The sequence below is a fragment of the Pleurotus ostreatus genome (genome assembly GCF_014466165.1).
Source record: "Pleurotus ostreatus strain PC9 chromosome Unknown scaffold_11, whole genome shotgun sequence".
Classification (NCBI taxonomy): Eukaryota; Fungi; Basidiomycota; class Agaricomycetes; order Agaricales; family Pleurotaceae; genus Pleurotus; species Pleurotus ostreatus.
In genome coordinates this window covers 316,992-344,932 of record NW_023503166.1, presented here as the reverse complement: position 1 = coordinate 344,932, position 27,941 = coordinate 316,992, and the positions used below count along the sequence as shown (strand labels likewise).

The 27,941-nt window shown below is 50.4% G+C and overlaps 12 protein-coding genes across 12 annotated transcripts; 6 read left to right on the top strand and 6 right to left on the bottom strand.

Moving 5' to 3' along the window:
* Positions 1–1,330: 1,330 nt before the first annotated feature.
* Positions 1,331–2,340, top strand: PC9H_002425 (uncharacterized protein; the record flags this gene model as incomplete). Its single annotated transcript, XM_036772063.1, has 7 exons — positions 1,331–1,451; positions 1,504–1,596; positions 1,651–1,700; positions 1,755–1,823; positions 1,889–1,912; positions 1,963–2,074; positions 2,201–2,340. 7 exons carry the CDS (start codon positions 1,331–1,333, stop codon positions 2,338–2,340), a joined length of 609 nt encoding a protein of 202 aa, XP_036625709.1.
* A 194-nt stretch (positions 2,341–2,534) lies between these two features.
* On the bottom strand, positions 2,535–4,100 carry PC9H_002424 (uncharacterized protein; the record flags this gene model as incomplete). Its single annotated transcript, XM_036772062.1, has 3 exons — positions 2,535–3,595; positions 3,645–3,772; positions 3,829–4,100. 3 exons carry the CDS (start codon positions 4,098–4,100, stop codon positions 2,535–2,537), a joined length of 1,461 nt encoding a protein of 486 aa, XP_036625708.1.
* A 327-nt stretch (positions 4,101–4,427) lies between these two features.
* XYL5_2 (Endo-1,4-beta-xylanase 5) lies at positions 4,428–6,131 on the bottom strand (the record flags this gene model as incomplete). Its single annotated transcript, XM_036772061.1, has 6 exons — positions 4,428–4,871; positions 4,921–5,609; positions 5,668–5,764; positions 5,819–5,901; positions 5,963–5,982; positions 6,040–6,131. 6 exons carry the CDS (start codon positions 6,129–6,131, stop codon positions 4,428–4,430), a joined length of 1,425 nt encoding a protein of 474 aa, XP_036625707.1.
* A 1,522-nt stretch (positions 6,132–7,653) lies between these two features.
* Positions 7,654–8,724, top strand: PC9H_002422 (uncharacterized protein; the record flags this gene model as incomplete). The annotated part of the gene is made up of 2 exons (XM_036772060.1): positions 7,654–7,841; positions 7,893–8,724. The coding sequence occupies 2 exons, from the start codon at positions 7,654–7,656 to the stop codon at positions 8,722–8,724; spliced, it is 1,020 nt and encodes a 339-aa protein (XP_036625706.1).
* Positions 8,725–8,820: 96 nt separating this feature from the next.
* Positions 8,821–10,363, bottom strand: MID1 (stretch-activated cation channel mid1; the record flags this gene model as incomplete). Its single annotated transcript, XM_036772059.1, has 3 exons — positions 8,821–9,488; positions 9,537–9,953; positions 10,000–10,363. 3 exons carry the CDS (start codon positions 10,361–10,363, stop codon positions 8,821–8,823), a joined length of 1,449 nt encoding a protein of 482 aa, XP_036625705.1.
* Positions 10,364–10,628: 265 nt separating this feature from the next.
* On the bottom strand, positions 10,629–12,492 carry MCA1_2 (Ca(2+)-dependent cysteine protease; the record flags this gene model as incomplete). The annotated part of the gene is made up of 14 exons (XM_036772058.1): positions 10,629–10,655; positions 10,707–10,727; positions 10,780–10,885; positions 10,936–10,981; positions 11,035–11,053; positions 11,113–11,181; positions 11,257–11,567; positions 11,618–11,701; positions 11,768–11,804; positions 11,857–11,907; positions 11,958–12,055; positions 12,112–12,172; positions 12,230–12,321; positions 12,372–12,492. 14 exons carry the CDS (start codon positions 12,490–12,492, stop codon positions 10,629–10,631), a joined length of 1,143 nt encoding a protein of 380 aa, XP_036625704.1.
* Positions 12,493–13,524: 1,032 nt separating this feature from the next.
* PC9H_002419 (uncharacterized protein) lies at positions 13,525–15,030 on the bottom strand (the record flags this gene model as incomplete). Its single annotated transcript, XM_036772057.1, has 9 exons — positions 13,525–13,689; positions 13,752–13,816; positions 13,991–14,063; positions 14,121–14,131; positions 14,185–14,244; positions 14,297–14,404; positions 14,463–14,544; positions 14,599–14,741; positions 14,973–15,030. The coding sequence occupies 9 exons, from the start codon at positions 15,028–15,030 to the stop codon at positions 13,525–13,527; spliced, it is 765 nt and encodes a 254-aa protein (XP_036625703.1).
* A 918-nt stretch (positions 15,031–15,948) lies between these two features.
* PC9H_002418 (uncharacterized protein) lies at positions 15,949–16,513 on the top strand (the record flags this gene model as incomplete). Its single annotated transcript, XM_036772056.1, has 3 exons — positions 15,949–16,158; positions 16,211–16,279; positions 16,334–16,513. The coding sequence occupies 3 exons, from the start codon at positions 15,949–15,951 to the stop codon at positions 16,511–16,513; spliced, it is 459 nt and encodes a 152-aa protein (XP_036625702.1).
* A 1,358-nt stretch (positions 16,514–17,871) lies between these two features.
* On the top strand, positions 17,872–19,549 carry PC9H_002417 (uncharacterized protein; the record flags this gene model as incomplete). Its single annotated transcript, XM_036772055.1, is given in 2 exon segments — positions 17,872–18,034; positions 18,048–19,549. 2 exon segments carry the CDS (start codon positions 17,872–17,874, stop codon positions 19,547–19,549), a joined length of 1,665 nt encoding a protein of 554 aa, XP_036625701.1.
* Positions 19,550–19,861: 312 nt separating this feature from the next.
* Positions 19,862–21,234, bottom strand: PC9H_002416 (uncharacterized protein; the record flags this gene model as incomplete). The annotated part of the gene is made up of 5 exons (XM_036772054.1): positions 19,862–20,420; positions 20,470–20,558; positions 20,614–20,855; positions 20,912–21,032; positions 21,088–21,234. 5 exons carry the CDS (start codon positions 21,232–21,234, stop codon positions 19,862–19,864), a joined length of 1,158 nt encoding a protein of 385 aa, XP_036625700.1.
* Positions 21,235–22,692: 1,458 nt separating this feature from the next.
* Positions 22,693–24,871, top strand: PC9H_002415 (uncharacterized protein; the record flags this gene model as incomplete). The annotated part of the gene is made up of 12 exons (XM_036772053.1): positions 22,693–22,816; positions 22,871–22,983; positions 23,036–23,159; positions 23,211–23,272; positions 23,326–23,496; positions 23,549–23,635; positions 23,691–23,985; positions 24,038–24,259; positions 24,310–24,432; positions 24,483–24,629; positions 24,677–24,711; positions 24,767–24,871. 12 exons carry the CDS (start codon positions 22,693–22,695, stop codon positions 24,869–24,871), a joined length of 1,608 nt encoding a protein of 535 aa, XP_036625699.1.
* Positions 24,872–25,520: 649 nt separating this feature from the next.
* PC9H_002414 (uncharacterized protein) lies at positions 25,521–27,719 on the top strand (the record flags this gene model as incomplete). The annotated part of the gene is made up of 12 exons (XM_036772052.1): positions 25,521–25,644; positions 25,705–25,826; positions 25,881–26,004; positions 26,055–26,116; positions 26,166–26,333; positions 26,391–26,477; positions 26,528–26,822; positions 26,876–27,094; positions 27,152–27,274; positions 27,324–27,470; positions 27,526–27,560; positions 27,615–27,719. 12 exons carry the CDS (start codon positions 25,521–25,523, stop codon positions 27,717–27,719), a joined length of 1,611 nt encoding a protein of 536 aa, XP_036625698.1.
* Positions 27,720–27,941: the final 222 nt, after the last annotated feature.

Genomic DNA, 27,941 nt, shown 5'->3' with positions numbered 1-27,941 from the left:
ATGGTGCAGTGAGAGCGCGCGTGGTGTATCATTCCATGGAGCTAGCCGAGACAGATTCTACATGGTGAATTTTTAAACACTCTGCCTTCTTCAGAGGTCCTGCAGTCGCGTCTGCTGACATCTACTCAACATGTCGGAGAGGTACTATATAGGTGGAAGCTATCACGGTAACACGATGTGACATGCACAAAGTTTGTGTTGTGACTCAGGGTCACTCGCACACTTCCATTGGACCACCATAGATCTATTTTACTATGTTGATCTCACAAAATCTTAGGCGGACATGATTCTGTCAGACCGTCTCCCGACAGCTTGTATGTCGAGTTCGCGAAGACAAAGACATATAATACGGAAACCTTTACCACTTCCAAATTTGTCACCTACTAACACCCGCTTGTTGAGCCAGACGTTGATAAATGCTGGGGGGTGAGCCACATCTAGAATCATGAACTTCTTTCAGCACTGATGTCGCAAAGCGTACTTTTGAAGATGAATCCACCGCAAACATACCGATTGTTTGTTTTGAAATGCGCTCGGTTTACCGGCCTGAGGCTGATAGGCTGATGTCTTTGGAGATATCAGTTTTAAGCCCGATCTTCAAGCTTCAGCTTCAGGCTCCAAGCTGCCCTCCCTAGACTCATAGTAGCTGGTGCTCCGCTCAATCCACCCCTTCCAACTATCTATAACGTGTTACCCCCTAGTGCAGGTGACTTACACATTCTTCGAAACCTATTTCCGCGAATGTGGCAGTGCCGTCGTTGCAGCAACTGTTGCCGCGCACGCGTTCAGCCATCGGGTATGTAGATTGAAGCACCCATTCAGCCCCGCTAACATACGCTAACAATAGGGTCATACTGACCTCGACGTGGGGATCCCGTCCTGCAGGCTATGGGATAATCAGCGCTGTTTCACTGGTGGAACTAAAGGCCCACTTTCCCGGTTCCCGCCACCGTCTGATTGGCTATCGGTTTCGGCCTCCCTTTTTCCGGAACTTCACCCAAAAAAGAGGACTGCACGTTGGAAACACCGAGAGCGATATATTGATCAAATGGAGATCGTCCCAGCATCTTTCAAACGTGGCATTGGGGGGAGCATGTGGAAATCACAACATATACGTCGACGCATAGAAGAATGTCTATAGGCTTACCACTTTTGTCGGTACACACTTCCTACAGTCGCATGGCACGCAAAGAGATAAGCTAATATCTTGAGAGCAGACCACGCGTACTTTCTTCCCTCTTGATGGCAGAGCTCCAATCTTCTGGCCGTATATGAAGAGACGTTCCTTTGACATAGCTAGGCATCCGCTGGATCCCATTATCACTCTGCCATGGTTTCAGGTCTGACGGTCGGCTTGTTGTTGCTCTTGCCCGCAGCGTTCGCGGCGCCTGTGCAACGCTCCCTTCCAGGACCTATATCTGCTGCTTCCGCCAGAACGGCCTTGGCTTCTCGTAAGTGTTCTCGTCCTCCATTTTACGCCTTTCCTTACTATTTTTCTCTCAGTGACCGTCTCTGCTGAAGTAAACACTCCAGCTTACGACCGAGACCTATTCAAGACATGGGATATCATATCCGGGACGTGTGATACCAGAGAAAGTACGATACCCATTCCAGCACGCTAAGCTCGTTGAAGCAACTTGCTGGCTCTAGCTGTCCTCAAGCGTGATGGGACAAACGTTGTGACGAGTACTGCATGTGCGGTAAGACCCGACGCACGGTATCTCCTGCTCGTCTTCGCTGAGACACTGTCAAAGGCTACTTCCGGGACATGGGTATCTCCCTACGACGGCATCTCTTTCACGGTCTCAAGTCAACTGGACATCGTCAGTCCTTCCCCCCTCAAGCGACTGAGCACGATTGATCTGACCCCTTGTTTATCTGACATCAGGATCATGTTGTCCCATTGAAAGAGGTAATATCTTATAATCGTGGTACACCCGTTATGCTTACATTCGCTCTTAGGCTTGGGTTTCCGGCGCACGTAATTGGACCCCAGCACAACGCGAAGCATTTGCCAATGACTTAACCCGGCCTCAACTCGTCGCAGTGTCAGCAAGTTCGAACCGATCCAAGGGTGAGTACAAGCCTAAATCTTTCCCGAAGATTTCTGACTGGCATGTTATTGCCTGCAGGCGACAGAGGTATATTGACTTTGAATGTCTCCCAGGGTGACGCTGCCTGACGATTATTATTCACTTAGATCCTGCATTATGGGTGCCACCCCTCGCTAGTTTCAGATGCACGTACGCTCGTGCGTGGGTGCAGGTTAAACAATTCTACAGCCTCACGATCGATAGCGCAGAGAAAGCTGCACTTACCAGCCTGCTTGCGAGCTGCTGAACGTGATTGTAGACTCTAATTCTAATACAAAGCTGTAACTATAGTGTAAGTAGCAAGTGCAACCCTTACGACCCAAACTCCATTCAGAATTTACTTGCGGAAGCGGAAGAAAGCAGCGTCGTCGGGATAAGCGTGATATTGAGGATCAACGCGGACCTCCCCTCCGCAAGACAGGTGGAATCGAGGGTGGAAGACTACCCAGTTTTCGCTTTCAACTGCTTCCACAACGTGAAGTGTAAGAGTTTCCCGATGCCAACAATTGCAATTTGCAGCCCAATAAAGTTCTTCATCCCTACCTGCACACCAGCACCACCCCAAACGGCACCCGTAACTCGTCCCGTATAGTTGCTATACTGGATGGCCATGCTAATCCAGCCATTCCACGACGGTGGTAGCTGTTTGGACAGCAGGCTCAAAGTACAAGTAGTAGCGAGGTTGAATCCTAACGCGACCAAGAACCAGCAGACGCACAGGCTGGCGGGAACCACTTTACCGAGGTGGAGTGTTGCGAGCATGATCAAGAGCCCAAGAAGACCTATGAATGAGCCTAGAGCAAGAACTGTGCGATCCTGGAACCTTTTGGCGTAGATTACGTTGAGGATCAGGAAGGGCAGGGCGGCAACCCCACCGATGGCAATGAGGTTCCCTGATGCGTAGGGCGAATATCCGAAGCGAACACCAGCGAAAACAGGTATGTTGGCCTCCCAAGCACCGAGGATGAAGAAACATGTCATGGCATACCAACACATGGCGATGATCGGTCCCCATTGCTGACGCGTTGGTCGCCGTTGCTCTTGGGCGGGCGCAGCAGCATGTGGTTGCGACGAGATGTTGCTGAGCTGGGTGATACGTTGCGGTCGAATGGGGCCATGTACATCCTCGAACAGGAAGTGTGCTGCGACACCGAACGCAGCCCATATGACAGCCATAATCCATCCTGGACTCGTATATCCGTTAAAAACGCTGTTGCTGAATCCGATTTTGTAGAGGAGACCACTGAAGAACGGGCCGGCACTGAACCCAAAGCCTGCCCCGATTACTAGCCAGCTAGCAAGCATCGTGCGACGACGCACACCAACAATCCGTGGGTCAGAGCAGTAACGTTTGGAGTACATAAACGCCGTAAAACCGAAGCCAGTGACGATGCGACCAATGAGGATGAGGTAAAGGAAATTTGCGCGATACGCCAGGGCATACAGGATGCTTCCCAGGCCCATGGACGCGTACGAAAACATAAGGGGACGAGCGTATTTTCCTGTGACGTCTGTCAGGAAATGTGTCATGCATTCAAAAATTTGCCGCACCTTTATCTGTCTTGGTCATAGGCAACAACGCAATTCCAGAAAACAAAGTAGGAATTCCGATGACGAGCCCAGAGAAAGTCGCAGTTCCTCCTAGATGCTCAGCATACGCGCTGGCGGATGAAACGATGCTAAAGAACGATAACTATTGATTCAATAGTCAAAACATGTATTGAGACCGCAATACAGAAAACATTGACATGCCTGAAGCAAGGAGTTGCCCAAAATAACGATGATCAAAGACGTTAACTTCGGTAGCTTGAGTTCCGAGTCTTCAACTTCAACGTCCTGGTTGTCGACTATGGCATCCTCGATGCTTTGTCGACGTGAGGTATCGCGAGGCGAAGGGTTAACGGATTCGTCTGCCTGAACAGTGACAGGTGTGGTGAAGGTCGACCAAACATTTTTCGAACTTTCAGTAACTTTCCGGTCGTGGAAAGTGGCGACAGTTGAGATCATGATTACTCGCTGGAGGTGAAATCAGCCAGAAAATAGGGGGTCGATAATCAGCCACCAGTTTCGCTATCCTGGATGTCGCCGGACTTAAAGAGGCTTGCACACAAGCTGGGATGTTCTTATAGCCTGCATCGAAGGTGAGTCATCGCCATCAAAATTATAGGCGGCCATCCGAAGGGTCCCCGCCAAATGTCATCCGAAGGATCCCCGCCAAATGCCATCATGATGTTACCACAACTTTGACCCAGCCGGGACAAAAGGAGATCATTGGATTGAAATACGTACACCCATACGGAATACATGCACAATTGAATATTGACATTATGTTCACTACTCGCTGACGGCTTTCGCATTGTCGGTGAGAATTCGATTGAGGCCGTCGCGATGAAGGCAGGCGTCGAACTTGAAGCTTGCGGCGATGGAGTCGAGCTCTTCTTCGCTCTTGCCGACAAAATGAGCTGCCCACTCCTTCACCAAAAACTCGCTGACCAGCAGATTTCTCGCCAGCCGACCAACGCGACCGCTAAGTGTCCATACTGGATAAGGGTAGAGGTTCCTGAATTCCTGGGGGACCTCTTCGATGATGTGGTCAATGAGAGGCTGGTAAATTCGTCGAACGTGTTGATCATCTGCCCCCCAAGCGTCGACAGCGAGGCGATGTTTCTTCGCGAGGAACTTGGAGAATAAGGTCATATACGGGGTGTCAAGGGACGTATACACCATCCCCTGGAACCCGATATCTTTGTACAACCAAATTGACCAGCTAAGGCGGTCCTAATCGCGAGTCAGTCGCCCAATTCTTCAGGATGAAGTAACTCCTTACATGATTGTATATCTCTAATTGATCCTTAAGGACCTTGTATCTGATTTCGTTTATCTGGTCAGTAGCCTCGCCCTCATACTGCTTGCGAGCATAAACCGGCCCCCACTCTCCATTCCAAACGCACAGACCTCGTTGGTCCATCCATTCCCTCTTCTTCTCGTAACTGCGCTTCAGTCGCCGTTTCTGCTCCGAACTGCCGATGTATTGCTCTGGCGCTGCAGGGAATCCAAACAACGAATAATCGTGAATGGAATACGCAGTATTACTCCACTTCTTATGGATATCTCCGAAGTGCGAGAAGTCGGACGCAAACGTATTACCGTCAAAAAAGATAACATGTTCTGGGTCGATAGCACGGATAGCTTGGTATACGCGGTCATAAAACGCCACGACGCGGGTCTGGGTAGGATCCGTGGGCTCATTAAGTGGGTTGTAGCCAGCGATCCATTTATTTCCAGCGTAATGCTTCGCAAGTTCCTCCCAAAGCCAGATCGAACGGTCCTGGAAGTCTTTGTGGATCCAAAACGCTGCCTGATGGGTACCAGAATCACAATGCCAGTCGGTGTTCTGGCCTCCAGGCGCGGTGTGCATGTCGAGGATCGTATATATACCGTGCTGAGCGCAGATATCAATGACGCGGTCTAGATGCTTGAAACCAGATGTCTTCAGGACGCGAGGGTTGAGATCATCTGGATGGAACGCGAGTCTCAGTAAGCTGTGTCTTCACAGCCGCAGAGTCAACAAAACCTTCGAAATGGCGATAATTGAAGGGAAGCCGAATGCAATTGAGGCCCAACCCTCTGAAGAATTTGGCATCGTCTTCCAAGAAGAAATATTCTAAAAACTATACACGAACATTAATAATGCGGTTGGGAGCAACGAAGGAGGCTTGCGATACCTTGTCGAAGAAGAATTCCGATTTCTCCTGTCCAATAGTTTCTGCAAGGGCCTCACGAATCTGATACTCGCAGCCAGGATATCCTGCGTCGCAAGAAAGCCTTTAGGCGCAAGAAGCCTTATTAGTAAGGCAAAATGGGCTGACCAGAAATGAAATTCTCCATGCTACAGCGACGAATTAGCACGGTGATAAAATCCATAATAATATGATCCGTGACGTACTTCATCCATCCACCCAAACCTGCGCCGCGAAGAATTACTTCTTTTCCACCTTCATCAACGATCTTGGTGCCCGAAACTTTCAGCAGCGACATAGTTTAGATAGTGGGGGTTTCGTGGATGAAGAAGTATTGTTGCATGATTAGTGCGCCCTGCTTTATATACCGCAAGTACTCGTGACGCTATCTTGCTCATCATCAGATTACCCACTGTGTCATAACCGAAGTTTCCCCGCGATCGGCACTGAAGAGTGGAGAACGAACATCTGTGCGAGAGTATCCGAGAATGGGAACCAGTTGACAGAGGTAGAAATCAGGGCGATTTGAAGGGGTCGCGCGCTTGAATCAGGCCAGCTGGCTATCATGGCTCGATGTACAATTGAGGTTTTACGTTTGGATTTCAAATGGTGGAAGTGTCCAGATGTCTACCCTTGTTAAACCAAGTATACCAGCGTATCCTCGTTCCTGGCTGGTCGATGACTGGCGCCTGAGCCGTGGCCAAACGTAACCTCGGCGGTGGGGACGTTGTGCCTGCAGTACGCCTGTATGGACGGCTGAAAAAGCAATAGTGGCCAGCTCCAGTTGCAAATTGTTCGTATGGATGGTTCAATCTACCAGAAGGTCGTATCGCGTGGAATATCTGTGGGGAAGTGTGGCAATAATGATGCAAAAGGGAACATAGCACACCTTGATACCAAACGGAGGAGGCGTCGACCTATCACCCAGCCCAGACCAAACCTCATTTAGAAACCTGCGACAACGAATGGTCATATAATTCTTCTAGGGGAGGCAAGTGGGGGAGACTCGTGAACCTTCGTGAGTGGTCATACCGGTATCAGCGACTTCCATCATTGCCACATACCTCACTGCTCAAGACGAATTTTTCTATGAAGAGAAGACGGAAGGTTATTAGAGACTCACATCTCCGTATACAGCTGGCCGTTCACCCAAGTCGTCGTTACGACGCCCGTCCTTGCTTTCGGAGCAGAGAAGCAAGTACTACTTGCAGCACTTTCTTGAATCCAGTGTTTCGCTATTTTCGAGGTCTTGGAGCCGTGAGATCAGTGAGTCCGTAGCACAAGTTCTTCATTGATATGTTACCTTGCTTATATACCTTATTACTTGCTCTAGTACTTTACATCGTCTCGAACGACGAGCGCTTGGTCGGAGACTGGCTTTGCCAGTCAATCTAGTAAATAGTGACGTGGGAACATACTTACATAACTACCGCATAACTATAAGTTGAAGTAAGTACATAGTAACTGTCTATATCTTTGGCCATCTCCTTGAATTCATGCAGACATACGGACATCTACTGACACATGCCCATCGGCGATTCGCCAACTTGCGATGGAAATCAAGTCCCCGAGAATCACAATCAGGGACGCTAATGGACTGGTCTCGACTTGCCCCTTTCCCCGCATTCTCACGTCTCCGTGATGGAATGTTCGCCGAAAGCCCGAAAAACACACACCAGGCGCGATGGACACAGCTGAAATAAAGATAAAGCCCGCTGAGCTGGCGACTTTATCAGTCCCTCTTTTCAGCGTACAACTCACCTTCAGGCAGGCATACTGCAGCCTGACCGATTCGATAACTAGATTCCGTCCTGCACAATATGGACTCGAACATACCGTTCCGCGAGCGTCCACAGTGTGCGGTCGCGGCAAACAGCTCCGGGGGCGTCGCACTCAAATTCCCCTACCTTCCGGAAGATATCGAGCGTCTCATCGTCGAGATGACCGCTGAACTCCATCTTCAGACTGGACGTCAGCTAGTTCTTGCCTGTCACTTGTATCGCGAATGGTCAGTCATCTCCCACCGACATGATACGCATACCGACCTTCCATTCTGTAGGATTTCTCCCATCATCTATAGAAGAGCAACATTGAAGTCCACTGCGAGGGCTGAGAAATTTGCCGCAACACTATCCCTCACCTCCGGCGCTCCTACTTTGCCGCCCCTTGGCCTTGCACACCGAGTCCGTGTCCTCAACTTCGCTAACGACGTAGACACACAGGTCGTCGGGCAAGTCATATCCCTTTGTGAGAATGTCGTCAGCATCGCGTATTGGAAGAGTCGCTCGAAGGCTATACCGACACCTTTCATTGATCTATCAGGCTGCGTGTCTTTGCGCCGGCTGTCTATGGACTTAAAACATATCATTCCACAGGCCGCCCTTGACCAGCAGCTTCCCCCTGCACACCCTCTCCTACAAGTCACCCATCTAGACATTTGCAGCCCAGACATAACGGAGCTATACTCCATCCTCTCGCAACTCACCAACCTCACCCACCTCTTTTTCTGTGAAGACCACTACTTATCTATCCCAACACGAGCTCATGATATCCCTGCCTACCTTCCGACTAATTTACGCGCCTGCGTTATCCATGACGCGTCCTCCCCCAACCAAGGCAGAAACCTGCCTTTGATCCCGAGTCTATCTAACCAGGAGATTGATCCAAGAGTCGTGATAGGCGCAGAGTCGTACAAGGAAGAGTTACTAGATTCCGTGCCTTATCTGCTTGTGCGGTCCTTCTCGAAGCTCTTGTTAGATTGGAGTGGGGCTTCTCCGGCTGGTACGGATGTTTGGGCAGAGGCGGAAAACATCATCACTGCCCGGCGTTTGCAACGTGCGGGATCACTTGAGGTCCACAGCGCGTCGGCATCAACTACCCTCCACACCTAAACATTGATATCCTATAGATTTGGATTTTGATGGTCCTGTAGATTAATATATGGAGTAGAAGTCAACCTTCATAATAATAATAATGTTCCATACAGATTATCCAGCATTACACCATGTATTACCCCACCGATCCTGCGAAGCACCTGTGACGCCAGTGCCTTGCTTACCATCATGATCGCCCGTGTCTATATATCCAACGCCATATGTTGCGGCTGCGTTGAACCGTCTTAATGGACACCGAAATCCCAAAAAGTTAGGACATGCACGGTCTACCGCGTAGCATGTCTCCAGACAAGGAAGCAGCATCGTCCATTCGCGGCCCAAGGATGGAAAGTTGGGGTTCCGAGGAGTAGCTGATGTGGGTTGCGGGAGGAGTGCAGAAAATACCTGCTGGGGCCCTCCTAGGGTTGGACGAGCTCCCAGGCCCGTGGCACCCGGTGAGGCGGGCACACGCGTGAACGAGGCTGGGTCCCCTGGGTTCGGCTCGCTACAACGAGGGAAACTGATGGTGCACAACCATTTGCGGTATTCACGCTGACAGTCTGCACACGAGGCGAGAGGCGAGTAATAGTCCTTGCCACATGCGAAAGTGAGCAGTGAGGCCGTAAAGTTCGCTAAACCTGATATGAGAGGGGCTGATATAGCGTCGGGGATCGTTGAAGCGTCGTAGAACGACGCAGCAGCGGGTGGTGGTGGCAGGGGAACGGGGTAAGCAATACCAGGGCAAAAGGGTAGGGATGCGACAAGGGGGCAAGAGAACGATGCTGGGTTGCATGTCAGGTGCTGGAATGGATCGAAGATACGGTACTCACCTGATTTTGTGGAGAACATGATTGGACCGCTCACACGAGTGCCTTCCTGCACCACGTAGGCAGTGTAATTGGTAGACGGTGTGAGTCCTGTGAGAAACCATTGGTGTCTCCAGCCCTCGTCGTCCTTTAGCCATGGAACCTCTCTATCGATCCTCCCAGCTGAGGTTTGCGCACGCAATGCACATCCTGTTTTGGGTATGTCGGGGAGGGTAGACGTCGGAGACAAGAACATAGTGAAATTGAGTTTTGTAGTATCAGGCGGAGTGGGCGCAGGTGCGTTCGCGGAAGGAAGAGTGTAGTTGGGGTAGGACGGTTCATCGAGGGAGAAATTGCTAAAAACATGAGAAAAGATGATCGCCTGGTTAGAGGTCGTATCCCCCAGCATCGGCGGCGACGACATTCGTTCATGTAGAGTCCCTAGAGAACCGTCAGAACCGATTTTGAAGAACGAGAGTATAGTCACCATTGTCTGACAGGCCTACTTCGAACGAAGCTTGTCCTACGTTCTCAACACCGAGCACGCCTCCGTTCGGAAACCCTCCCGTCCAGCTACCCTGCCCTTCGTCCAGCGGTATCTCGAACACATTCGGCCCTCCTGAAGACCCCGGGCTATCAGAGGTCGAGCTGTTACTTACGAAAAAGCGAGGGGAAGATCCGGCGGCGCATAAAGCTACGGACACCGTCGCCTGCGTTGCGACACTCGGAATCACGAAGAAGGGTTGATTGAGAGTCGCGATTCGAGCAACATTATTGAGCAAAAGCTGCTGCCTGGATTGTGCATAGACAATGCTGGAATGAAGCAGCAAAAGCAGCGCTTCGGGAAGCATGGAGTCAAATTGGGATAAAGAACGAAGATAACGGTGAAAAGATGGCAAGACATGAGGGCGACCGTAGTAACCTCGTGACCCCAGAAGCCCTGCACCGCCCTCTTACTAAATATGGAAATTAAGGCGGCTCGACTTGGAAGTTTGCTCAAAGTTTGGTAATAACGTTCATATTACGGGGTAGCACAAGAATACACGGGGAATGAATTACAGGTCAATGGCTAGCTAGATCTTATCATACATCAGAAAGTACATATATGTAACAAGTTCACAAAGTGATTTTGTAATCTGGATTCTGAAGGAGAGATCAGATGGAGATTCTTGGGCGGAGAACACAGCACCTTACCAGACGTTGAAGGCTTGAGATCTAAGTAGAGTATGTAAGTATAGGTGATGCATCTGATGGATGCTTGGCTTACCGATAGCTGTTGATACGCGTTGGGAAAACCGCCTCCATTCTGATGGACATATTTGTTCCATTCATCAGACTTGACTCGGTCAAAGGCAGGTTTGAATAATTTGAAGCTGGGTGATATGTCAGTAGATGAGACTGCAGAGAATGAACTGACAACTACCTGACACCATTGAAAAGTCGATTCAGTGAATGGTCTGGGTTGGCGTCTTCGAAGGGGACAGGTCAGATTGTTGCTAATTGATATAAAAGGTAGGCTTACTTAGGTAGTCGCATAAGGCCTACGTGAGCGTGGAGAAGCATGACAGTTTTGTGTCCTAAATATAGGAACTGCACGCACCACGGTCATCCCGTTCCCTCGTTCATCCTCGTAAGAGACTTGAGAATCTTTGCATGCTGAGATGGCAAGCTAAAGTCGGCACCCACAGAGAGATATGGGTTCAATCAGTCCGATCCGAATCTCTATGCTACGGACGTGACGAACCACTCTCGGTAGGTCGGACCCTGATACGTTATCCTGCCGAGGAAAAGGGCAATTGTAGCACCGGTGTCCGTAGAAGGCCGCACTGGATGGACCGTTAACTATGTCTTCTTCTTTGGCCTTCTCATCAATGGATAGATACGTCAGGCCTGCCAGTGTAGGGAAAATCTCAGTCTTATCGGGTGGGATAGACGTCATAGAGGTGGATATTGCTGTGGGCCTTGAAAAAGAAGTGTCCAATGTAAGATGGGGCTTTTTCAATGAGAAAGTGGCACCCCGGACCCTCCCAGGTGGTAGATTTGTGCGTTGTCCGACTTATATGAATATGAGCTCCTTTTCATAGAGCAATCACTAGCACACTCACAGATGGTCGTAGGGGTGGGAACTCGTACATCTTCCTCAAGAATTTCGTTCGCATTGAACCCGTGGCATCCAACATGAGGAAGATCTGATTACGACGTGCGTAGTCAGTACGGGAGAACGGTGTTCAGCAGTTGCAAATAAGCATTCATACCTAATAATGTTGCCGAATGACAGGCATCAAATACAGCCTACTCTCAAACTGAGCTGTTTCAAACATGATTGCGACCGAAAGCGGCTTACAATAAGTTGGCTCCCAGGGCACAGTTTATCGACGAGTTCAGTCCTTAACTCCTATGGTCGAAAAATTGGCCTGCGAGCTATAGAAAGAGAAGGAACCCTACGTCGTCAAGGATTGGGCCGGTCGCGGTCTCCAGACGTTCATCCCATCCGTCTAATTCTGAGCCATCGAGGTTCTCCTGCTGGCCAGCGTGACCAGAATCTGTTGATGACTTACTATCAACGTGAGAGTGTATTTGAACTGTATGATGGACGCACAATGAAAGACGAAACGATCTCCTGGCTGACAGTCTTTCACAAGGTTTTTTATTTCGTGTAACTGAGGGACGTACGCTGCGATGAGGGATGTTCGACTGGTGGGGAAAGAAAAACATACAATATTTTCCCTTGTAGGAGCGAGGTACGGTCGGGTTTCCTCCTGGCTGTCACACATGAGCACGATATCGGCGTCTTCATACTGGTACTTGTCTTGAATGACATTGTTAACGAAGATCCAAAGGGTCGAAGCACTAGCATACCAAGGAGTAGGTGCTTCATTTGAAACACATCATTCTTCGGGCCATCAGGCAAAGGCTGGCCGCTGCCATCGTCACTGATTCCGATGAGAAGAGCTTTGCGCTTAACACGAGGTTCGCACATGGTGGAAGTAGTTAGGTGTGGAAGGGGGTGTTTGGGTCCTGGAAGCCGCTCCTATACTCACTTTATATGATGTTCAAGCACCGGCGTGACGCTCGACCTGCTTCGACCTGCATCTAAAACTGATAGGATGAGTGATGGTAAAGAATAGTTCAGGCGCCCGAACGGTACCGCCTTCAACTTCAGGTTCTTATGTGCTACGTTATGGGGGCATTGGATGGTCTCGGACACAACAATAGAGTGGTCTCTCTAAGGATAGCCTAGAGCCAGGTGAAGTTTCCTAGAGGCACATATCAGCACTCGAGACGACTAGCACGAAAATAGCGAATACCTTGCACATGGAACGCTCCCTAGGGTTTCCTTCCCAGGCAGATCTTCGTTTGCCCGGGCAGAACGGATATTATACAGGTGTAAGCGCGCCGATGAACCAAAGTTCTATGACGGGACAACTCTATAAAGTAATTCAATTCCCAAGACATGGATGAAGCCTGTGAGGAAGCTGTACTTGTTTCCCAATATTAGTGCCATGAGCATTCAAGTTGTTCGTACGTTACATCAAAACCTCAACAGCCGTGAGTGTCTGTTGGGTTGATGGATGCATCATGCTTCCGCTGCTAAAGTTCTCATTGATCATCAGCCACAGCTCCATCTCAATCACCACCACATACTCACATAGGTCTCTCGTCCGCGGAATATGAATCCTTTCTCAAGGGGAAATAAATGAATTGATAACTGTGTTGGAAGATGGCGAAGGGTCCTGTGACAAATATGCAAGTGAATTGATGGGGAGACAGTGGCACGAGAGACGCTTAAGCTGGCACAAACAGAAAGTCAACTTTATTTGAACTGCCCACATTTACGAGATCTCTTATACAACATTCGGAAAGGATGACCTTCATTACTTGGAAGAAACGTTTGTCGTGTCACATAGCTTAGCAAGTGCCGACTGATGACTGCGAATATTGGCAAGCGCTTTGCGAGTCACCACTACGAAGGCCCGGTCAAGGATTTGCGTATGTTTCAATCAAAAAGAGCTTACCATCCAATCTTAGGAGGCTCCGAGCCTTTCGCCACGCCTTTGTATGCACAGCACACATTAGCAGCAGATGGCTTGCTGCTGGTCTTGATGTTGGTGAGGATAGCAGTATCTCCCCAGTTGCTGTTGATACCCGTGCCCTCCTTTCCGTCCTTGAGACAAACCTGCAAAGGAGAAACACAAGTGAAATTGAGCTTCTTATCGGTATCCACAATTATGCACTCACGTTATCGACCTGGACATGCCTCTCGTGAGATGTGGCACAGTTCCCACATGCACGGTAGAGTTTACCTAGCATTGTTATCAGTAGAATCCCCGGATAAATTGACATCGAGATAGAAAAGTACCGAAATCAGAGGCAAAGAAATTCGAAATCTTCACCAACCCTGCGCCGTTGTGCTGAACTAGGAAGGAGGAGTGTCCTTTAAGTGGAAGACCTGCATATTTTGAGTTGTGACAACATACCGATTTTATCTTCGGCGTGGAAGGCGCCACCACCGTTGATAGTGGAAACATCGCCGGCACCCGTTTGCTTGATCTATAAACTGTGTTAGTATGAAAGTTTTGAGCACTGATTGTCCTGTTTGGCACGGACCGTAATAGCGTCTATGGACAACGCGATCAGAGATAGGATCACGGGGAAGTCCAAGTAATCGTACCTTCACAGACATCTTCCCACCACACATTGGTCACAGTACAAGGCCCTCGGCAATGTATACCTAAAATAAGCCTGTAAGTGAGGATGACCATTTGTGAACCGTTGAGTATTACCTTCTGCTTGGGCTTTCCCGATGATCACGTTGGAGATTGATGCACCAGATTCGAGGATGAAGACTGCATCCTCTTCACCTGTTTCGGTCTGTTCTTCACAATCGCCGCCTAAAGCAAGAAGGGGATGGTAAGTAAATAACCGAGGGATATAGAAGATTGAACATACTGCTTCCTTTGCGATCAAATTTAACCATGTGCCCGTCGAAAGAGCCGGTGATGATGCTAGCTGTAGGGAGAGCGGTGTATCCCTGGCAAGATCTGGTGTGTTAGTGCCATAGTGAATGAGAAAAATAGTGGCGTACGGCGGAGGCGGGGAGTGTAGTAGTGATCCCTGCGGGCGGAGCGGGAGTGTTCGAAGGTGCAGCCGTAGTCGAGGGTTTCGCGGTTGAAGTCGTAGCCCTAGTAGACGAGGCAGTGGTAGCGGTCGAAGATGGTGCAGCCGCTCCTGGAATGCATTGAGAGTACCATTCGTTCTGTCCAGGAGTCAAACTATGACCAGGCTGGGTACACGTAGGTAGACGTACTTGGGATATACAACTCGAGCCAGAAGCGCTGGATGGCTCGACCGTAAGGATCGAAAAAAGGAAGGTTCAGCGTGGAGCGTACCAGCTGGTTTCACCTAGGTAAGAGATGTCAGCGTAAGCCCATTGTCTGAGGTTGTTAGACAAATGCAGACCTGTCCAACCACTTCCTCCGCATTGGCCGTAAGCGGGTACTACCGCGACTGCGGTCATCGCTGCAGAAAGAGATAGGACTACAGAGAGTTTCAAAGAGAACATATTGAGTTCTTCAAGTTGCTGAGGATGATTTTTCCGTCCTCACAACCATCCATTTTATACCTCCAGAATGTATCGGTATGTCGGCTTTCATTCGTATGTTACTCCGAAGTGTTAGATGCCCAACCTCATCCCAACCTCCGGACGGCGTGCATGGAGCTCTTGGCGGGCCGGTCGTTAAATTTCTCTCTCATATGACACGCGTTCGTCGTATGAGATCAACAACACGCGAAGCTTAACAGCTTGCGGAGAAACCGCATCCGTCCTTCATTTAACAGCTTTCGAAAGGAAGAGAAATGCTTTGTGGAGATGGCCTCAAAGAAAGCGGCCCGGTTTCGACGCCTGTTTCTTTAATTTGGGACGGCTGCCCTCGTTATGATTGTCCCCGTCGGCGCGGAATGAGAGACCTAGATTACCACTGGGAGGTTGAACGCGTTCAGCGTATCAGACGCTACCTTGACACCCGATGAAGAGCCGAGACATAACCACTTCCCATATGTTTCGCGACCCAGTAGCGTAAACTGATCCATCAGCATTGATTTTTGCGTTGAGAACCGATACAGACTTCCGAGTTTAAAGGCTTTTTGGGCCTTCGACGAACCGGTGACTGTTGAACTCCGCGCGCGGAAAAACTCAATGGGCATGAGCGGGAGGGAGCAGTAGGAAGCAAAGGCCAATCCTTGCATTGTAGGTGTTCATTTTGAGTTGCCATCGTCGTAGTCGTCGTGGTACCTTGCCAAGGGCACTGAACCTGGTAGTAAAGCCAAAATTTGCCGTGAGAAAGGAGCACATCATTAAGATCAACGCTCTCTGCTTGTGACTCTACTCGACTCTAGTATATAGGCTGGTTCTCGAGCCTACATAGCGTTTGCGACTATGTCCGAACCACAAACAGACGTTTCCCGTCCCTCAGCACTCCCAACCGCCAACCTACTCCAACGTCAACGAAACATCGCTGCTCAGGCTTCCCTGGATCAGAATTCCGACGAATACCTCAATACTATCGAAGAAGAATGGAACAAGAAGATCGACAACGAAGTGGAGACACTCGTGGACGGCATGGTGGACTTGGTCAGCTTAGCATCGGTACGCTACTCCTCTTTCAGCCTGGGGTATCCCCCCAATGAACTAACCATAGATTGGAGACAAAGACAAGTTCAAAGTCGCGCAAGAATCGTTCCAGGCTGAGAGCCGTGCTGAATCTATGGTAATAGAATGCCGCTTCGTGAACAGGCTGGTCTAATTGACTGATGGCTTGTAGGTCAGAGCTGCCAATTCACTACTTGCAGTGACCCATTCGATGAAGTTGTTACTCCTCGTCTCGGACGAAGCACAGATAGCTCACCGTCGCGACGCCGAGCTCCGAGATTTACAAGAAGAAGCGAAAGAAACAAAGGCGAACATTGCGAAGCTCCTTGACGAGCTCTTCGGACGCTCCTAGTATGGTGCGCCGATAGTCCGAGCTTCACATTGGAGTTGTATCTAATACGTGTATTCCACTTCACCTTGACCCTTCGATGCGATTTTAGTTACGCAGTTCAGTATCGCAAGCGTCCACCTCTTCCACCTCCGTCCCATCACCAGGTTGACGGATTTGCGAATTGGGACGAGGCCTCGATTAGGAAGTATCACAATTGATCATTTCAGAGTACAAAAAGCTCAATGTGGCACTCCGACCGTCATACGTAAAATCTGGGTTCAATCAGCTGCGAACGGGATGTGAACTGAGTAAGGGATGAAGATGAACGGAGCTGATAGGGCAGGGATACGAGTGAATAGGCAATACGGGCAAAGGACATGGAGCGGAACCGTTAACGGGCTCCTACGAGACGGCGGTATAGTGCCCAACTCATCTGCTGCAACGGTAAGGGTCCTCGATTTCGACACCGACGAATGCCTAACAAGCCTTCCCCTCAGTCACAGAACAACATGATACTCGAAGTCTGCCACCATCGGTGAGGTCTGCGGGTTCGAGGCAAGGGGGGGTCAGGATTAAAATGGGTAATGAGTGACTGGTGATGCACCCCGGACGATGATGATAACAACAAACCTTCAAAGCCTCAAGCCTCTCGCAGCTCTACGGCTGTAGTTATCGCCCATTCAATGTGGCCATCTAACTCATAGTTTACTAAACCATTGTTCTCGTTGCCATATTGTCAGAATAACGGCCGCCCTAGCTTCCCTTCGAGGTCACACTTAAGCCCTCGGCCTAGTATCTCTGTCCGCAATCTGCCTGCTCACCTACAGTCTCTGCTATCGTGCAGCGTCTCATGCTCACGATGGTAACACCCCCATGAAGCCAAGAGCCAACGCGATCTCAATCTTCAACGGTCATTTTATTTATTATCATATCATACCAACTACATCCTATTTACTGTCTATAAAAGAACCCAAGCCAGACACATAGCCAACGACTTTGCGTATACACCGGTTACGCCAGACACTGACTTTGGAGGGGAGGGAGGCAGGCGTTGATTCCGGCCAGTGCCAGCGCAATGGCATCGCTTCTCCGGTCTCTGCATGCTATGATCCGAGATGCAGGAATCGCCAGGTATCGGAATGCCTCAGCTCTGCTAGTCGCAGGAAGACGATCAGATTGTTGTGGGAAGTGCGTTGATTCATTGGTAGATAGTTGGGTCACGAATAAATACATTCTATTATTGTCCTTCCTCGAAGTGATAGCGTGAGCACCAAGTTGTCAACCGTACGGAACACATCACCAGCGCAAACTGACATTTTGCTGTGATGCACCTTCCATCCTTCCAGCGTCAGCTTGGTAGCACACCTCACTTGGTCGATATGGCAGATTCAATGCAGCAGGTAGTCAGGGTGTACTTAGAAGATGCAATCATGTGTGAACGGCCCCCGAGATGGGCCAAGCACGCCGTCGACTTTTTCTACGTGGCCCCTGCATCTAATTTTCTTTCCACGAACCCGCTACGTACTGGCTTAGCCGACGCTAGTAATGCCGCCAGCTGCTAATGAACTCCGGGCCTCTGTCTTGGACGCTGCTCTTCAGTTGGGTCTCATGCGCGACGACCGCTTTGCGGAATGGATCTTCGATGACCGGGTCGTGACTCCAAATCCCGGGGCGGGGGAGGTTGACAAACGGAGGGGCGAGGAAATTCCACAAGAGAGTTCGGTTTTACCAGGAGGGGACGGGATGGCAGGCGACATGAGCTCTGCAAACAGTTCGTCGACGTCGCTGAATTTGCAGGTCAAGCAGCTCGAGGAGGCGTACACGGCTCTTGCATCAACCCGCCTGACCCGTGCGGCAACGCGCAAGGGGGGACGCACTGGTCCATCTCACCAGGCCTCACAGAGCGAGGTGCTTTCGTTCTCCAGGCAGGACGCCGTAGCGGGATCATCGAGCACCCTTGCCCGAAGCGCGACATTCTCGTCCCGCTCACCGACGACGCTGCAGATCGATCCCGCAAAGTCCAATGCGCCATTTATCACCGTGACACACGACGACGAACACGACGACGACGACCGAGAGGTCTCCTACGTTTCGACAATCTGGGGGAAAGAGCTGCTGCAGTCTTACGATATCGAGCTGACGAGTGCGCCTCCCACACCGGTCTCGAATTCGCCATTGTCCAGGGGACCCCCGCTTCCTTCTGCTTCGTCGTCGCAGAGCTCCTTGCACAACCCCGCGCGGATGCCGCCTCTTCTCTCCGCCTCTCCCACAAATGCTTCATTTACGTCTTCGGACAATTCTTTGCTCCACACTCCAGCTGAAGTGTCTATTCCCCCTGCACGCAGGGTCCCCCCTCCTGCAATCAACATTCCCTCCGAAGATACGACGCCTAGGCTCCCTCCTACCCCTCCGTTGGTCGTGAAGAAACACCACCCCACCTCACCTGGGTCCGGGCACTTCGTTCCAATCACTCCGAGTTCGTCGATATCACAGTTATCATCCCCTCCCCCAACTCCCTATTCCGCAGCATCGCCTGATTCGCCGACGTTACCTTGGACGAAAGATCAACTAGGCGACAGAAGCTCAGCTCGCAACAAGCTGTCTCCCTCGAAACCTTTGCCCACTCCTAATAGCACACCATCGTCCCCTTCTCAGTCGCCCTACACCTCTCTTTTTAGCCGACTATCTTTCAGACGCAAGTCGAAGAACTCGGTAGCATCAGCTGGATCGGGGAAGGACCTACCACCGATTCCACCGTCTTCACACCCATCCCCTTTGTATCCTCCGCCCTCTCCATACGCATCTCGCACAGTCAACGCCAAAGCATTGTCTTCACCGCCTCCAAAGACAACGACGCGCGTGCCTATTACGATAAGTCATGTCTCTATGGATGCGTTGAAATCATCTACATTATCCCCGTCTCCAATAACACCTTCGCCTAAACAACAGATACGAGGTCGTATTTCGCCGTTTCCCGTCCGGCCGATAAGAAAGCAACCTCTTTCTCCGTCTTCCAGTACTCTACCTTCTCCAGCATCACCAGTCCCTCCTTCGTAGCCCATAGTCACTTATCTTGCATGTTTCTGTTATCGCTCCTTTACGATCGCTGTGGCAGGCTGCCCGTCGTGCATTCGTTATAAGATATATCTTACTACCACTTAAATGTTCCTCACAGTACGTAGATCCGACACATCCATTATGTTCAATATTGTTTCCAATCCAGTTGTATATTGCGGGTATGGTCTAAAAGAATGGTATTCGATTGGCAATCGATAAAATAACCCATCATTGAGTATATAATGTATCTAGATATATGGGAGCGAAGCCAGTATAGAGTCACGGGATGAAGGACAATAAACGTCTACATCATCATGAGAGGAAGAGTGCGGAGAAAACGACGCCCATTATCGAGACGAAGCTTGAAATTGCTACTACGCTTGCATCGTTGGACGTTGATTCTGCGTTGGCGGTGGTACCAGTGCCGGTTCCGCTGCGGCTGGCGTTCGAAGCACCTTTCGCTGCGGAGCCAGTCCCAGTGGCAGCAGCTGCTGAACCGGACGCACTGCCGGTTGGTGCCCATGTGCCAGAAGGGGCGGGGAGGGAGACGGTCGCAATAGCGGCGAAGAGGTTCGCGCTCTCGTATGTAACGCACTGGCTCTTAGCGGGAACTCTGGCGGTGTAAGGCATGGTGGTGATGGGGCCGAGCGACTCGGGGGGCTGCGTGTATGTCATCGTGACGCCATTCTCGACGTAGATACCAGGGAAGTCCTGGTTGTCACCTTGGCAGTACTCGAAGACATTGGGCTGCGCGTCGTGTGGGGCATTGAAGGCGCACCCGATACGGTCAAGAATGTGCTCGCAGTATCGCGCGGCGTTGGGCTTGGACGGGTCGCAGACTTTCATGCAGAACTGGTCACCACCCATGAAACTATTCACATGAGATTCGCGAGCCGAATTCGACAGGGGGTGCGACTTACTTGTGCCATTCGATAACCTGGACATAGCTATCGCTGTTGCCGTTGGACCAACCGTTGGAGTACATCAGCCCTCCAAGAGGGTTGCCACGCTGTAACAACGGAGTTAGCTCAGGGCAAGAATTCGGCGACGCGGTAGGTCCTCACCAAGTCAGCACCGTGGGGGTCGAGCTCTCCTCCCCAGTCACCGGCCTTGATGTTGATTCGTGTTTGGTCAATGAAGCCGACGACTTGGAGGTAGTCGGGGGTGCGGATGAACTGCACGCCCTTGATAGCACCCTCGGGGATGAGGCGCGTGCCATGGCCTGGCTTCGTGCACCACGCGACTGACTCGCCCTCAGTATCACCAACTACAGAGTCGGGCTTGTTTCCAGCCCACAGGCAGAAGTCTAATGGAAACCACTCGTGAGCAAGGGCGCGCAGAGAAGCGGGAGTCTGGGCTTACCATCGACGGCGTTCACAAAAGCCGTCTGGCAGAGGGAGTCCTGGTTTTCAGTCGTAGAGTTGCACTGGTTGTAACCAGTCTGTCTGCCACGAATGAGGTTTTCTGTGTCCGCTTGATAGGGCTACGCGAACGATTAGCACGTAACGCAAAAATTTCTGTCCAGCGAAGCTACTTACGATGCCAGAAGGATACGGAAAATGCTTCTCGGCCAACGGGGTGGTGGGGAATGTTGCAATGGCAGCGGGGGGAGCAACTGGGTCCTGTGCCTTCACGAGAGCAACAGAAGCGAGAGCGAGAGCAGCAAAACGAGCGTGGGGGAACATTATTAGAGAAGGGAAAGAGAAAGAATGCAGTAGTTTGGTGTACGTGCACTCTTAAAAAGAGAGAAGAAGACTGGAGGTGGGACAGCAACATTTCGGGCTTAAAACCAGGGACTTCTGGCTTGGTACTTGGCATTCGCCCACATCAAATAACATGACAGGGTTGCCCGATACACGTACTGCGCTTAGCATGTTCCTTTCAAGCGCAAAACACCAGAATGAGCATAATGCGTGTACATAGTATGGCCATTGCCATTGGTAGTGCGTACCTAACTTGAATTTTGCTCCCGCGGTGGCAGAGTACGGGGAGGAAGGCTCCTTAATCTTCAAGCGCCCGTGTGAGTTTCGTCGTCAATCTTCTCTTGGACTTGGTAATTGTTACGTTCATCAGAAGGCATATATATTTCAAACCTAAAGCTAAGCCGCCGATTATTGCTTTTTTACTCTCTTCGCTTGGATGGCAACCCTCGACGTTGGCGGTGAATGTGTCGATCAGTGTCACCAGTGTCAGCGTGCACCGAGCGATAGCGAAGGAATTGTCAGTGTACGTTTCTGGCTGGTTTCCGGGACCAAATGCAAGTTCTCGGATATGAAACGGTAGACACACGCGTGCACGATGAACATACGAGAAGCTGACGGCTCGAGAGTGGTCCGCACTTTGGGCGTGTCGATTCAGACCTCAGACTTCCCCGACGATCAACGTGAAGGATGGAGTGAAGTAGCGTGCGTGCCCAGCCCAGGCACTTCCGGGTCCGTTATCGTTGGTCAAGGCCACACGTAATGGAGCTCCTTCCTTAGACGCGATCAAGGGAGAAGGCCGAAGCTCATTCGCAAGTCGTCGACGGTTGGTTCCATATCTTCGTTACTGGTGTAGTTTCGCGGCCTGAACAATTCTCTGCAATACCAACGCCAAACACGCCTGACTGATCACGAAGCGACATCAATCTCCTCAAAGTCGCCTGACATGGGTTGCGACAAGCCGAGGATGCAATTTATGACACGCTTGCGCTGGAAGCCAGTTATTCCGATTCCCGTAAATTCAGAAAATCAGGCCCGCTGCACGACATCACATTCAGAGAGTAAGTTATTGCAATTATCATCTCAACCGGGCGTGCTCACGCATTCACTTGGTCACTACAGGCTATATACAATCATCCTGAAATCATGTTATCGAGCGTGCTGACTACTTTGCACCTTGTGATCCATGTGCCGATTTCAGGAATTTGGTTCCTTCGCGTCACAAATAGTCGGATGCGAACACGGTAGACGACACCTTTCCAAGAAATGGCTGAGCGTGATAGTGGCGGTCGTCTCATGGGATATACCTCTCGCGGAAAGTGTCCAGGTGATATTCCAAACCAACGCTCATCGAACGGAATCTTTTACACGAGCCGTTGCTTGGGTATATAAGTGTAGGCGTAGGATCTGAGAGAAGTAGGCCCTTGCTTCAGTATTGACCCGATGCTTGCACTCTCCTTCGTCTTATTGCTACCAGCGTTGTGCTACGGGGTCCCAGTCGCCGAGGTCGATGGAACGGCCATCATGGGAAAAACCCTTGAGCATACCAGACAGGAGGTCTTTAGAGGTGAGGATGTTTCTTTATCATCCCATGCAGAGGCTCAGATCTTCGCCCGTAAAGGTATCCCCTACGCAGAGGCGCCCATTGGGGAACTGCGATTCCAACCTCCCAGACCCAAGAAGCTACCTACCTTGATAAATGCCACCGAGTTCGGCGTAGCTTGCCTTCAACCGGTAAATAACCCTCACTCTACAAACCAATAGCAGCCGTATTGAGGTAGTCTAGTTCGCAAAGCCGGACACGCAAATGTCTGAAGATTGCCTAACTGTAAACATCCAGCGTCCTCCGGGGACCAATGAGACGAATTCGTATCCTGTAATGGTCTGGATTCACGGAGGCGGATTCTATGGTGCGTATCTTTATGAATGCATCCGCTGTACCTTAACGAAGTACCCCCCAGGCGGACGATCCTCAGGCTCTGATTTAAACGCATCTAACTTGATCTCGTATAGTGTCACAAGAGTAAGCACCCTTTCTTAAATGATCAATACTAATTGACATCATTTGCCCATTAGGGGACGCCTATTATCTATGTCAACTTGAACTATAGACTGGGGGGCCTTGGCTTTCCCCAAGGTGCGAGGGCAGTCGATAGAGGCTCCCTCAATCTTGGCCTGAAAGACCAGCTGCTGGCAATACAATGGGTCCACGACCATATCGCCGCATTTGGTGGAGATCCCAACAAAGTAAACCCATTCCTTTCCATATCTACGCGTCTTAACGAGTAACTGCGGATAGGTTACCCTCTTCGGCGAAAGTGCTGGTGCATTCTCAGCTGCCACTCATCTGTTCAACCCGGCCATTGAGAAGCTGATCGCCGGCGTCGTGCGTAACTTCCAAGGATAGATGACGCTCTGCGTATTGATGTTGTACTGGATAGATCCTAGAATCCGGTACCGCAGCGGCGTCACGCGCTGAGCTGCGCGAGGGTTTCTGGCAAACATTTGCCGCAGCCGCTGGTTGCGACGAACAGGATCCATGGGATTGCTTGATGGGAGCAGATTCAGATGAGTTGTTGAAGGCCACCAAGGCGGTGACCGTCTGGGACGCTCCGATCAACTTTGTTCCAGTGATCGACGGCGACGACGGCCTCATCCCGGACTACCCATCTCGTCTTTATGAATCAGGTCGATTTGTTAAAGTGCCTGTACTCTCAGGAGTCAATCTTGACGAAGGTTAGTGCCCTAAGTTGTTGAACTTTGGCGATTAACCAACCATTCATCACAGGTGCAGTGTTCGCTCCTGAGAGCACCTCCTCGAGCGAAGAGATCAGGGCTCGCCTTCTCGGGACATATCCAAGCTCTGGAGCCGAGTCCCAGGCCCAGATTGAGGAAGTCGTGGACAAGTTGATGGAACTTTATCCGGATATCCCTGCCCTTGGATCTCCATATAATACTGGAAACGAGACGTTCGGACTCAGCAGTCAATATAAACGCTTGGGCTCATTATGTGCGCATGCCATCGTCATTTTGTCGTGTCTGGACTAATGGTTTGGGCAGTGGGCGACCTGACGTTCGTTGCGCCAGTCCGATTGCACTTGAAGGCGCTGGCGAAAGCGGATGTGAAGCTTTACAGTTACTTGTTCACAGAAGATTCGGGAGCACGTCCACCTCAGGAAGGGAGTATGTGAGCCTGTCCATAGATCATCGCAGACTGTTGACGGCATTCATAGTTGCTCATACCGACGAGATCGCCTACGTCTATGGGCAACCACCTGCACCGGTCTCACCCTCGTCAGCACGACTTACAGGTCTGATCATGGATTATTGGCTCTCTTTCGCTTATGAACACCATCCCAACGATGGGCGCGGTCACAATCGTTAGTCTACAATCATCATTCATCCAACTCCATACTAATCGTACTAGGGCAAGAGTGGCTCCCTTACACGGAGGAATCTCCGGTGGGCACTGTCTTACCTCGATACTCCTGCGGAATCTGACGTCCTTCTCTCACAGGTTCTCATGCAACTTAACGGCGTAGACCTCAGGATGATCCCAGATAATTACCGGGAAGAACAGATAAACTTCATCATCTCAAAAGCAGACGTCTTAGGACTATAGGGCCACTACATCAATGGATAGTCCGCTGAAAACGCACACCTCTTCTCCTTTCTTGCCCCTTGCCAGAACCCCTCCACTACAGTGGAAAGTAACACCACGATTCCTTTCATGGCCACTTGGTCTCGTGACGACGGCCTATTTACCCCCAACATGATACGAACATCAATTGAATTACAGTTCTCTTGCGGGACTTCCTTTCATCCGAACCACCGTCAGTCGACACCGCAAGGTGGTCATCTACATGCGGATCGCGCAGCAGTCAGTAGCTAAATCGATCATATCCATTCCAAAGTAGATTTGAGCGAAGAGCAGAGATATCTAGAGGGATTAGAACCATGGCCGTCTCCGAAGGCATTTGCCAGTCGCTATATTGACAATCATGCTAAGTACTGGCTTCAAATCACGTTGTGTCTACAGCAAATATAGTCGGACGGTCGCAAACATACAAACTCGGCCTTGCAACGCAGGAGCACGCTCTTCGAGGTGAGCGTGCGCGCGTGATCCTGATCACTTCGAACTCATGGCACAACCCTCATGGTGTGTCCAGGTGATATCGCGAACTTGAAGGAGCGTCGAACGGAATCTTTTACACAAGCTTTAGCCGCTACACTTATAATCGGGATGATTCCCGTTACGCCCCCCAACACTGATGCTAGCGTTTGTCCTCGCTACATTGCTGCCAGCCCTATGCTGTGCGCTCCCATCCGTTGTTATCAACGGTACCTCGATCCTGGGAAGAGCGCTCGAGTACGCTAACCAGGAGGCTTTTAGAGGTTCCGATGACCATGTCTTCTTTTGTTGATCGATTGTTGACTGGACCACCTCATTCATAGGTATCCCATACGCTGAGACGCCCCTAGGCAGACTTCGCTTTCACCCACCGCAACCAAAGATTTGGTCAAAGTTATCTCATACGTTCGATGCTACTGAATTTGGATCAGCTTGTCTGCAACCAGTGGGTGCCCACTAGCCGTTCTGATATCTAAGTGAGTGCTGACCGCTGGCCTAGTTTGCTCTCCCAGGCGTTCAGATATCTGAGGATTGTTTAACTCTAAATATTCAACGTCCTGCAGGTGCTAGTAATGCTTCTGCATACCCAGTAATGGTTTGGCTTCACGGCGGGGGATTTTTTGGTGCGTAACTACTCAGAAACCATTATCTCATCGTCTAATACAGATTTCAGCCGGGCGATCATCAAGTCCAGAATTCAATGCAACCAACCTTATTTCATATAGCGTCGCTAGGGTGAGTACCCCTCCGCAAGTTAATTCTCCGCACTCACTGTGGGCATTAGGGCACTCCTATCATCTATGTTAACTTGAACTATAGACTAGGACCACTTGGCTTCCCTCAAGGTACACAAGCAGATAATGGGAGGCTCAATCTCGGTTTGAAAGATCAGTTGTTCGCGCTCCAGTGGATACACGACCATATTGCTGCATTTGGAGGAGATCCCAAGAAAGTAAAAGTTCTATCCAAAATCAGTCCTACCAGTTCATTGTGTTCAGATCGCTCCTAGGTTACTCTCTTCGGCGAAAGTGCTGGTGCTTTTTCAACGTCCATTCATTTATTCAACCCAGTTATTGAGGACTTGATTGGCGGCGTGGTGGGTACTGGCGGAGCTGGTTTTGACTCCATTCTGAATTATTATGGTAGATCCTGCAATCCGGGGCCCCATCTGGAGGCCGTGCTGAGTCGCGGGACGCAATTTGGCAGAAATTTGTCACAGCCGCTGGTTGCAGAGTGGAGGACTCGTGGACTTGCTTACAGGTAGTGGACTCTACCACGGCGCTGAAGGCGATTGAGGCCGTCATTGAGTGGGACAATCCCATTAGTTTTGCCCCAGCGCTTGACGGACCTACTGGTCTCATCCCGGATCATCCTTCCCGTCTCTACGAAGAGGGTCGATTCGCCAAAATCCCTGTACTTTCCGGTCTCAATCTTGACGAAGGTTTGTTCTACCAACAGGGATTTCCCGCCAGTATCTAATAATATATTCTGTAGGGACGATGTTCCCCCCTGAGAAGGTCGCTTCCTCGCAAGAGATCAGAGAATACCTTAGCAAATCATACCCGAGCTCTGGAAGCGATTCAGTAGCTCTGGACAAAGTTTTGGACACATTGATGAGCCTTTATCCAGATATCCCTGCCCTTGGGTCGCCGTACAACACAGGAAATGAAACGTTTGGGCTAAGCAGTCAATTCAAACGTATGGCCGCTTTGTGTGCGTAGGAGCATTGCATTTCGTCGTGACACGTTGTTGAACTCATGGTCCCGACAGTGGGTGATTTGATGTTTGTTGCCCCAGGCAGGCTGCATCTAAAGGCGCTGGCACTGGCGAACGTACCGATATACAGTTACCTGTTTACGGAGAAGCCAGGATCAGCCCCCCCTCATTGGGGCGGTGCGTACATCATTCCGAAAAGCTCCAACACATTCTAAAGTTCTTCAAGTTGCTCATAGTGCTAACATTGCTTACGCCTATGGGCAGCCACCCACGCCAGTCTCGGCCTCATCGCAGCAACTCGCCCCAATTATGATGGATTATTGGTTATCGTTCGCGTATGAACGCAACCCTAACGACGGCCACGGTCACAACAGTAAGTCTTCTCAGTATGGGATCATACCTCAGAACATTTCAGACAACTTAACCAGGGCGAGAGTGGCTCCCTTACACGTTGGAATCTCCAGTACGTGTGGTTGTGATTTTGTACTGCATCATACCTGATCATCTCTGAACGTAGATCATCCTGCATCTCAATGGCGAGGACCTCAGGATGATCCCCGGCGATTATAGGAAAGACAAAATAGAGTATATCATGTCTCAGGCAGCCATACTGGGAATGTAGTGAACGTTCAAGCTAGATACATGTGCACGTCTTTTTAGCATGATATATATATCTGCATTTATATACCGCAACAAGTGGGGGGGGGGTACATCATGTAGCTACAATCCTTGCCTAGGGGCAGAGCCCAACTCACAACCAAGCATTGGCGGCGAGGGTGCACTCAATTATTCAGCTGTTTAGTGCAACCATTTTGGAGTGGGAGTTCGGGGAACATGTGCACGT